General features: G+C 39.6%; 1 protein-coding gene across 1 annotated transcript; it reads left to right on the top strand.

The window, feature by feature from the left end:
- The first annotated feature begins 1,474 nt into the window (after positions 1–1,474).
- LOC146890795 (olfactory receptor 2B11-like) lies at positions 1,475–2,443 on the top strand. Its single transcript, XM_085680160.2, has one exon. It carries the CDS (start codon positions 1,475–1,477, stop codon positions 2,441–2,443), a length of 969 nt encoding a protein of 322 aa, XP_085536286.1.
- The last annotated feature ends 9,346 nt before the right edge of the window (positions 2,444–11,789 follow it).

Consider the following 11,789-nt stretch of genomic DNA (forward strand, 5'->3'; position numbering starts at 1 on the left):
AATTTTTAGTTCAATTAAATATCTCTACATATTCTATTCAGTAATTGGTAGAACAATCTCCTAACTTGGTCTCCTAGTAAAGGACTTCTAACAGGGAGAACAGGACCTCTCCCTAGGGGTTAACTGGCTTTTTGCAACTTGTTCCTCATGCTGGATTACCTGACCCCAACTCAACATAAGGGGAGAAGCAGATTTTGCCTGAACTTGATGTGCCAATCCTTGTGGAAGTCCTTGGGAGGTCTTACTTTTTCTGAATAGAGATGGAGGAAGAATGTTTGGGGAAGGGGTGGATGTAAAATGGGGGGTGATAGGAAGAGAAGAGGGAGGGGAAACTGGTTGGTTTGTAAAATAAATGGAAAAAATATTATTTAAATCGAAATAAGTATCTCTGCTATATGAAAAAACTATAATTTGACATGAATTATTGAATGCTGAAATTTACAATATAGATATACAATAAAAAACATGAATGCCAAAGATAACAACAAGGTAATTGTGGCTTAATTCATTTGGCTAATAAAATAGGGGGCTGTTGATAACTGTACAAATATTAAGAAATATATATATATTTCTAATTTTTTTCTTTTTTTCTTTTTATTTATTTTATTTTTTATTTTGTTTTTTATTTTGTTTTTTTTACCATGACCTTGGGAGCAAAAAAAAATATATTATCAGTGTTTTTAAACTATTTGGTTCAATCTCAAGTACATAGAGGAGGTTTCTTTAGATCTTCAAATATCCTAATTCCACATACAGAAGATTTGATGATTCAGCACGGGAGAGTACAACTTTTCATACTCAGAGCTCAGAGATCTTTGAATCAAATTCTCTGGCTATCTCTGGACATGTTTATATGTTTCTATAATGCCTTTAGCACTGCTGTTTTAATTAGCTCCTCAGCTTTATTCCACATGAACTTACATATAATCAGAAATTCTCCTTGAAATTTAGTATTATAAATAGAAGCTAAGTAGCCAGTTTTGAGATTGTATGTTATTTGTGTGCATGTAGATGCTTTATGTGTGTGTGTGTGTGTGTGTGTGTGTGTGTGTGTGTGTGTGCATACATGTTTGGGTGCTGTGGGTGTGTTGTACATATAAAATTCAGGGCCCATATTAAGATTTTTTTCTGAATTTTATTAGTACCTTATGTTTTGAGACATGCCTCCAAGATCTTATTAATTTAGCTACACTAGCTGACCAGCAAGCCCCAGAAAATAACCAATATTCCAATATTTTCTTAACTGTTTTTATAGTGATGTGTTTCCTTTGACAACATTTTACTTGAGTAGTAGATATAAAACTCAAGTCCACTGGGTTTGGCAGAAGGCTCTACACTAACTGAATTATTTGCTAAGATCTCTGACATGTTATTTCAACCAAAAATCCAAACCAACAAGTCACATATCTTTGCTATGCCTATAATACTAACTTTCTTGATACTTCTTTACATTAGGTGAATCAGACTGCAAAGAATGACAGTCATCAATAAAAGTCACCCAGAAGAATTCATTCTGCTTGGCTTTGCAGACCGTCCTTGGCTGGAACTTCCTCTCTTCATCATTCTTCTGGTAACATATCCACTGGCCATGTTGGGCAACATTGCCATCATTCTGGTGTTCATATTAGACCCCCATCTCCACAGTCCCATGTATTTCTTCCTCACCAACCTCTCCTTTCTGGACATGTGCTACATCACAAGCATTGTGCCTCAGATGCTAACTAACCTTGGAGGATCAACAAAGACCATCAGCTACATGAGGTGTGTAGTTCAGCTTTACTTCTTTCACACAATGGCGGCCACAGAATGTGTCCTCCTGGCTCTTATGTCCTTTGACCGCTATGTTGCCATCTGCAAACCTCTACACTACAGCCTTATCATGAATCAGTGTACCTGTCTCCTGTTAGTGTCCACTGTGTGGCTAACAGGAATTATCTATGCTGTCTCAGAGGTCACAATGACACTGCAATTGCCACTGTGTGGCCACAATAAGCTGGATCACTTGATGTGTGAGATTCCAGTTCTGATAAAAACTGCCTGTGGTGAAAAAGAGACTAATGAGCTTGCTCTCTCTGTGGCATGCATATTTTTTTTAGCTGTTCCCCTGTGCTTAATTCTTGCCTCCTATGCTAGTATTGGACAAGCTGTACTGAAAATCAAATCTTCAGAGGGAAGGAAAAAGGCCTTTGGGACATGCTCCTCTCATCTCATAGTAGTTCTCTTATTCTATGGCCCAGCCATTAGCATGTATCTTCAACCACCATCCTCTATTACAAAAGACCAACCCCAATTTATGGCTCTTTTCTATGGAGTAGTGACTCCTACTCTGAACCCCTTCATCTATACCCTAAGAAATAAGGATGTAAAGGGGGCATTAAGTAAGCTATTAAGAAACATTTTTAGCCCAAAGAGAAATTTTATAGACAGCAAAGAAAATAGCTGACAAATTAGAGATTCTTCATATAACTCATTTTGTATACAGGTCTTGCATTTCTTTTTCTATGTGTTCCTACAAAAACATATCTTGCTATTTGTGTTCTTTATAATCATGCCAGGCATTGGTTAATCTTGGATAGTATCAAGAAATATGGATGGGTGCTCTGATTAGACATATATTAAAATACTTATATTGAGGTTAGTACATTTATAAATAGTTACCTTATCAAGTGCAAAAGAATCATTTAATTTACAATACAATTATATTGTTTTAGGCTATTTGTCATGAAAACCACATTGTAATTATCCATCAATGACTTTTGAATTTGTCATTTGTGAAATAAATCTTGTCAGGGATCAGCCTTGAAAAACCTGTCTCTTAACTTTTTATAATTTAATAAAATTACTAAAAGAAAAAAAAATAAATAAATAAATAAAAAAAGAAAAAAGAAAAACCTGTCTCTTGCCAGGATGTAGGAAAGGGGATTTAGAAATGTAGTAAAGAATATGAAGACATGAAAGAAAACAATAAAATGGAGCAACATAGAATAGCATCAGGAGGAAATTCTAATGAGTACTAAAATTTGTCCCGTACTGAATTTCCAATTGCTTAAATAACCCTGACCCCAAAAGGTAGGAGTAAGACAAAAGACTACATTGACATAATACAAAAATTGAACTTATCAACTGAAGGTCATGGGCTACATTCATAGCTAAACATTCTGTTGCTGGAAAAAAAACAAGTCATGCTCACACACTACACCAAAACATTCTATAGGCAAATCACTCCCTGGGTGGAATTCCAAGTTATCTCTGAAAAGGGAACTGGAACTTAGTTGGATCCTAATACTTTTGTTTGAGTTAGTAACAATCTACTTCTCTATTCTTGGAGTACAAGATCTGGCTATTAGGCACACCTGTTGACAATAACTTTGGTAGACCAGAGCTCTCTGATCTACATCTAAGAGGGACCTTTGCTTGACACACAAGCACAATAGCCTTGAAGGAACTAGAGGCAAGCTCCAACCCTCTAACTTTTGGTCAACATCGAAATAGGGTCACACTTCTGGGCCTTCACAATTTCTCCATTTTCATTAATTTTAATAAAGCCTGGGCTTCTGCAACAGGAGAGACAACTGCATTTGCCTTAGGTTGAATACTTTTCCATTTCCCACACTTACCTGTCTTGGGAACATGCATTTTAACTATACAAGTCCATGTCTTAGTTGTTTGGTGGGGGGGGGGTCAAAACACATACTGACTGTGGACCTCTGTAAACAAGGGATTAAAGGAGGAAGTATTGGGTTCTGTGTCTCTGAGGCAAGTTCAGTCAAGAGAGTTCATCAACAATTTACTAATGGTAAGCAAGCTTTTAATACTTTGTGTTAAGCATATTCTATGGCTAATATATCTCCTAATTAAAGGAGTGGAGGATCACCAGGGTTGGGAATGCCGACTTTTGAACTGGTCTAGAATATTCAACTATATCAAAATCTGTATTTGTCTTCTCGAACAAGTAAAATTCAAGAATTCATTGCTAGTGTCAAGCTTTTCTTAGATAGGTTCTAATCATCTTCAAGACATTAACATCTTATAGTGAACTAAAGCATTGATTGGTCAATACCATAATATGATTTAACAGGTCAATACCATAACACAATTTGTCAAATCATGATTCTTTTAAATCCATTCTAATGAAAAGACGAGAAAAGATTTTTGTAATGAGTAAGAGTCCAAATGCAATGCTGCTTTTAAACAAATGTCCCAATCTCTGAACAGCAGGAAAAACCCTTAGGCTACCCTCCTCATATCTGAAGAGCAGCCCTAATCACTCCTTGTAATGACTCTTTTATCCTTTCCTGGGAAAATTAAGGTCTCAATTTTCAGGTTCTATCAACATTTCTACAGCAAACTGAAAACCTCACTGACAGTCTGAGCTCTGAGTCCAAGGCAGTCAAATGTTCAGTCTATGTTTCAGGTCTGGATCCAAAGTAAACAGGACTCACTAAGTCTGGAAGTTTGCCTGGCAAGTCTATCAAAAATCTAGGAATCACCAGTCAACACTGTGATCTTCTTTCCCTTGTGGGACTGTAGCATCATGGTGTGAGTCAGGAACACTGGTTCAGGTTCCCCTTTCTGTGGCCTGCAGCATGGTGGTATGAGGAAGTCATGATCTCAGGTTCAGGAACCTCTGTCCACTTCTCCTTTGGAGTTATCAATGGCTGCGATGTCATCAGGGCTGGCATTCCTCTGCTGTACACATTGAACTGGATGTTCTGGAAGCCATCTCACTTGATCCTCATCCTGTGAGAAAACACAGACATGCCCTTGATCACACATTAACACAGGATCAGGTCCTTTCTATAATCCAGTGCAAGGGTCTTTCCACTTTACTTTAGCAAAGGTCACCTTGGTACCATAATGCCAAAATCTGTCCACAGCAGATTGTTCATGAACATCCATATTCAAGAAGTTTAGCATAAAAAGTGCATGACTCAAGACATTATGTGGCCTTTGAGGATATAATTTTTCTGCTTATATTTTTTAAAGTTGTATTTTCAAAAAGGCATGGGCACACTCCTCAGTTCCTTGTCCTTGAGAATTTTAAGGAATACTTGTCTTGTGTTTGCTGAAATAAAATTGCTGAAATGCTTTACAAACACGTCTGAATCCATTATCTGTCTTATGATTTTTGGGGTTCCTATACATGAGAAGCATCTTAAGCAATTGGTTATTACATATTTAGTGGCTTCTCTAGTTTGTGCAGTGGCCATTAAGAATCCTGAATATGTATTGACTGTCACAAGCCCATAACTTGATTTTCCAAATTCTGCAATGTGAGTAACATTCATTGGCCATAAATGATTAGGAAGTAGTCCTCAGGGATTTATCCCCAGATTTGATACAGGTAAATACTGTGAGCATATATAATACTGCCTAACAATTTGATGAGCAGCTTCTCTTGTTAATCTAAATTGTTTTCTTGAACTTATACTATTTTGATAATTCAGAGTATGCTGTGCCTGAGTCCTAGGACCCCCAAGAAGACTACCATGGGGCCACACTTCCAAATACAAAAGCAAGGGTTCATTTATTAAGTTCAGACTGGCACAGATCCTCTGCCTCACAGCCTGGCATAGCAGATGGAGGGAGAAGGACTCTGTCTATTTTTGTAAGACATTTATAAAGACAAAAGCCACAAATCAGTCACAAGGTTACAGTCTCAAAATACAAAATTACTTATCCTATATCATAATGGGATAAAGGTGAGACAAAGTTCAGCTGTTAGTTCCTGAAAGGCTATTAGTATCTAAGAGGGATAGCAACAGCCCTTGATTAGGAGGATCATCTGTCTATTTGTTACTTTCATTGGTTAATAAAGAAACTGCCTTGGCTTTTGATAGGACAGCAGCTTAGATAGGTGGAGTAGACAGAACAGAATGCTGGGAGAAAGAAGCAGAGTCAGGCAGAGGCAGAGAGCCACTGCCATGAAGCTGCAGGGTCAGATATGCTGAATCTTTCCTGGTAAGCCACGAGCTTGTGGTGACATACAGATTATTAGAAATGGGTTGAATCAATATGTAAAAGCTAGCCAAAAAGAGGCTACAGATAATGAGCCAGGCAGTGTTTAGAAGAATACAGTTTCCATGTAATTATTTTGAGTGTAAATTAGCCAGGAGCCAGGCAGCGGGAACACAGTCTGCCATTCCTTTAACAAGAGTGGCGCCCAACATGGTAACTAAATCCACTTGAAAACCTGAGAGGGCTTTATAAAAGGGGGGGGGGAGAAAGTTTAACACAGCTTTTTGCTGTTTGTTAGGACATGCTGTGGAGAGATTTCCTGACTCAGCAGCCTCAGCAGGAAAAAAACCTGTGCCATTTTAAAATGTGGCTTCCTGAGCTGTGCCGCCAGTGCAAGCTCTGGCTTTAAAGCATTTCAATGGCTCTTATGGGACTGGATGTTTGTATGCCCACTCGGGATCGGGAAGAAAGTACTCTGAGACCATGCCAATGGCTCAGCGCTCTCCCCCTGCACCTAGGCAGACGGCAAAATCAGGCTTAGGCAGGTGGGAGAGCATGGCAGATTTCTGCCACCATACAGAGAGATGCTTCCAGGCTGTGCAGTGCTCTACATGTCAGATTTGGATGTAACTTCAATGAAAAGAGTTTCTGTACTGCATGCTCAGTCTCAGAGTTAAACTGCTGAGTGTGGCTCCTACCTGACAGCCCCAGAGCTAGCAGAAATGGTACATTAACCATTTTGAAATTGGAGAGAGGTGGCCCCAACATCCAGAGCAGCCCACCACTCTGCAACTCAGAGGCACAACTGATTCAGAGTCACAAGGGGCTCCGCCATGTTGGACTGGGTGTGGCAAGCCTGCAGTACCTGCTTTTGACCTAGGAATGTCACAGCTTTAGATTCTTAAGTGCTTAGTGACTTAAAAATGCAAAACAAAAATGCTCCTGGATAGTAAAAAATTACAGATTCACAATAGGACAGATTCAGACATAAATGACCTCTAAATGGGTCGTAGTGTTATATAGAGTTAGACATAGGTAGGCTTGGGAGAGAGAAGAAAAAGAATATAGAGAATAAAGTTAATGCCTTAAAAAAAGGGTAAAGTCTTTAAAGAGACAGAATAAAGTAAAGTGATAGAGTGAAAAAAAGCGATGTAAAAATGAAAATTCACAGAGAGTCTGGATTATGTACATTGTGTTTTTCTTTAAAATTTTTGACTGTGAAGGAGCTAAATACAGACAGACATTTCATTATATGGGCTGCCAAGCTAAACCAGAATGGATTTCATAAGTGTATTATGACTTCAAAATTTGGATCTAAGGTTATGATGCTTTAGAAAAATCTTTCTTTTGTTTTCACAGAGGATGAGACCCTATGGATAGATTCTATCCCAATATGGTATGATAGACCACGCCCTTTTGAAAGATCACCATGAACACCTTCAGAAAATTACTTCACTCAACTGCTGACTGAGATGAATCTAGCACACAGGTTATACCATGAAAGACCTGAATAACAGCACCCCCATTCAGCACGAAGTAGTATGGAGAGAAATAACTACGTCAATATTCCCAAATATGGTTTATAAATGTTCTTTTACATTTAAAGGTGGATATGATATAGATATGAATAATTTGCATTGGTATGGATTTTAAGGTCAATTTTGTTATATGTATATGTATTTCTGATCTTAATTAAGGTATTGTGATTGTGTAGTTCATTTTAAAAATGTAATGTATAATTAGGAAATGTAGGTTGTAAATGGATAATCATCAATAATAGTCAAACTTGAAGACATGTTAGTCAGATTTTCTAGATGTGCATAGATATATTTCAGATAGGCATTCTTCATATCTTTCAAAGACTACAGAATATGGCCTTTAAAATCTTTTAATAACTTAGGGATTTTCATGGCAATGAGACACGTCTGCTCCTGACAGCACCAATCTACTTCAAGAGGAAGATGGGCATTGAAGAGGCTCCTTGTGGAGTTTGATAGCCATTTGGGCAAGAAACTGTTCTTGCTGAACTGATGCATAAACTGTACACAGAGAACCCGCAGAGAGAGGACTGCTGAACTTGCCTAAAGGTGAGATGGTCCTTCGGGGTTTCTGATTCATGAAAGAGGCTGCAAGACATTCTGCAGGACACAGCAGATAGTGACTGAACTACCTTTAAAAGTTCCTGCTTCATGGAAATGTCTCCTGAAACTATGGGCCTGAAGGCCGAAGATGGATGCCCCAATGGTACAGAGGAACTTTGGGTGACTATCCATGAAGCAAGATGTCTCTGGCATTTCTAGAGTTTTGGAAGTTGCTTACTTCTTGTTTACTTAGGTAATATTATATCCTTCTGGAGTCTTCGATGGAGTTGAAGAATGGTTAGTTATAGTTATAGTTTTCTTTTGTTATGAGAAAAGATAAAGTAGATATAAATATTGTAACTGTAATTCTTGCTTGATAACTGTTCTGTTATATGTAATTTTGCTATGTTAAAGTTAAAGCCTTCCTTTTTGTTTAAACAGAAAAAGGAAAAATGATGTAGGAGAGTCTTCTATCTATCAGTTGTTCTCATTGGTTAATTAATAAAGAAAACTGCTTGGCCTGATAGGTCAGAACATAGGTAGGCGGGGAAGACAGAACAGAATGCTGGTAGGGGGAGGGCAGTGAGGAGGATGCCATGATTCCCCTTCCCGAGACAGACGCTGGTTAGACTCATGCCGATAAGCCACGACCTCATGGTGACATACAGATTATTAGATATGGGTTAGTCAAGATGTGAGAGTTAGCCAATAAGAGGCTACAGATAACGGGCCAGGCAGTGCTTAAATGAATACAGTTTCCGTGTAATTATTTCAGGGGTAAGCTAGCCGGGATCCAGGTGGAAACGAAGCCCGCTGCTCCTTTTACAAGCCCTCACTGGTTACATCCTCCAGACATCTGTTGACCCTGTGCTAACTACAAGGTCTGCTTGAAATAGTGCCCAGCTGATATTATCCAGATGATAGGGGAAGTTGAGTGGGGTAATGGGTGCAGTCAGCAACTTTTTAACTCAGGTTTTTCTATTAGCTAATACCTCCCCTAAAGAGGGGTCCTACAGCCTTCATCTTATCCTGGGGGCTGGGGTATAGTTGAAGGTCCCAAAAGAGCCCAGCAAAGAAATGGAATCTTTTCCAGCCTTTTAAGCATGTGTCTGCTGAGCAAGCTCAACCTGAGATAAAGCAATTATTTTTTTAAGCTTATCAGCTAAAGCATTATCTTCAGCTAATGGACTCTGAAGATTTGAATGTGCTCTGATATGCCTTGCCATGCATGGCAATCTTCTTTGTTTTATGGCATTTTGAATTTGCTGGAACAACATCTTAACTTGCTTATTGCTAATCTCAATACATGGATGGTTTCTAGGACTTGAAGAGAATTAAATATATTTTGGCTGTCAGTATATAGATTAAATGCCTTATTTGAAAAAAAATTGAAACACTATAGCAATAGCCCATAGCTCAACTATTTGCGCAGAGGCCAGTTCTTCTTTTACTACATGTCTTTCTCCATTAACCACATATATAGCTCTCCCATTGGAAGAACCATCTGTACAAATTAACATGCATCCTCTAAAGGATCTTTTGCTACAACAGTAGGAAAAATAAAGGAATTTTGCTGTGCAAATTACAGCAATGTATCAACTGGGAAATATTATTCTGTCCTTTAAATTTAGCAAATGCAATTGCCCAAGAATCACTATTTTGAAACAACCAATTTGTTGCTTAATATATGGAACATCGATCATAGCAGTTTCTCTGACAAAATATCTCCTAGATTCCATCCTGCTCTTCTGTGCTAAGTAAGCTACTGCTGCAAAATAAGGGTTCAATATCTTAATTGGTAAAATATATATATATATATATATATATATATATATATATATATATATATATATATATATAACCATATCCATGCTTGTTGTCATGGCCTGTCCTGTCCCTTTGAGAGACAAGTCCCACCCACTCCCTCCCCTATCCCATGAGGCAAACAGATCTTCCTTCCACTTCCAGCCTGAGTTCCTTCCTTTCTGTCTTTTTCCCAAAGAAGCAGTTCCTGCCTCACTCCCTTCTCCCCACTTCTCCCCTTCCCCGTCCTCCTCTTCCTCTCTCTCTCTGGTTCTCTTTCTCTATATATATACTCTTCCCCCTTCTCCCTTTTCACCTTCCTTTCCATAGCCTAATAAATAAATATCCAACCTCACTCTGCATGGCATGCCTATCCACCTTGGTCTTTCACCTAGCATGCAGCTCCCTGTTTAGGACCCACTGGCCCTCATGGTCCCTGGGCCACTCAGGGGCTCCCTGCCTGGGACTGGCTGCCTTCATGGCCTGCCGTGATCTCGCTGATGTGGGACCCACTACCCACTGCAGTCACTCAGGAAACAGCACTGTTTTACTTTTCAGCATAACACTTGCCAGGGCATATCATAATTAATATAAGGTACTTATTCTTTCTGTGTAGCATACTCTACCTGGTAGAGTACCTGTCTAGAAGCTTCTATAAATTGTCTACTGGAATTTGGCTCACTGTCCCTTTAAGAATTTCACTTAGTGGTTAAAGGATATTTTAAATAAGGTTCTTACCATTGGATATTTTATTAAAAGTTTGAAAACTGTCTTTCTAATCTAAGTTGCAAGTCTGCCTAGATGGCAGACTTAACTCGCTGATTTACATTTTCACAGACACTCGACTGGCCTGAAACTGCAGTTCCCTGAGGCAACTTTATTTGCAGCTTTGCTGTCAGGCTTGGAAACTGGGATCTGAACTTGAAGTTGGGCCCTGCAGTGGGGTGCATGCCAAGCTCCCTCTGCCACTTGGTCACCCCGTCTGGGTACTTAGGACCAGGCGGTCAGTCTGCTCCATCTGGGCAGGTCACAGACCACGTTCAGTGGTCCTGCCACAGACCATGACTGGCTGGCAAATTTAGCTTAGGTTCTCAGGTGTCTACCATTACAGTGGCCATGTTCATAAGCTTAGGGGAGTATAGCCATGCCAAATTTTATTATCCTTGCTTTTTCATTTTAAATCTTGTAATCATAAAATTGGGAGAATCCCTGAATCCTTTTTTCTGTTAAAAGTCATAGATTTATCCATTACAGGCTCCTTGGCTCTTGGGCCAAATAGCCTCTAGTCATTTCCATTGACCAATTCTGTGCACTAACTGTGGGAGGTTAAGCCTTTTAAACTTTCCTGTCTGCCTTTCCTGGCTGTCTTTGCAACACAGCACAGCCTGGGTCAGACTTAGCTGGGCACAGCACATGTGTGTGGACTGCCACAAACTAAGCCATTGCTAGGTCAAATACCATACTTCCTTAATTCTTTTCACTCACTTAGTAGCAATAGAGGCTGTGGCTAGTTGTGTAATGGATTAATAAAAATGCTGCAGGTCCCCAAGTGGCTGTAGTGGGCCATGTGACCATGCCGCAGGTCCCCAAGCAGGGGCAGCCAAAGGGCAGGGGTCCTGAGAGCAACCAGTTCCAGGCAGGGATGGCACATGAGGCCATGAGAAGAAACAGACAAATGGGAATGCCATGAGACCACACAGCAGGTCTCCAAAGGCGACTGGTTCCAGGTAGGGAGACACGCAGAGGTGGACAAGAGACAGACATGGATAGGCACACAATGCAGAGTGAGGTTGGATATTTATTTTGTGGGTTATGGAGGGGGAAGGGAGAAGGGGAGAAGAGCAAAGAGGCACAGAGAGATAGAGAGGGAGAGACAAAGGGGAGTATTGGGGAGAGGCAGAAGCTGCCTCTTTGAGAAGGAGACAGAAAAGGAAGGGATGCAGGCTG

This window comes from Myodes glareolus, chromosome 18, assembly GCF_982192425.1.
Source record: "Myodes glareolus chromosome 18, mMyoGla1.1, whole genome shotgun sequence".
Classification (NCBI taxonomy): domain Eukaryota; kingdom Metazoa; phylum Chordata; class Mammalia; order Rodentia; family Cricetidae; genus Myodes; species Myodes glareolus.

Bases quoted from the DNA above. Each gene is read 5' to 3' on its own strand.
- LOC146890795 (XM_085680160.2), top strand. From the start codon at position 1,475: ATGACAGTCATCAATAAAAGTCACCCAGAAGAATTCATTCTGCTTGGC.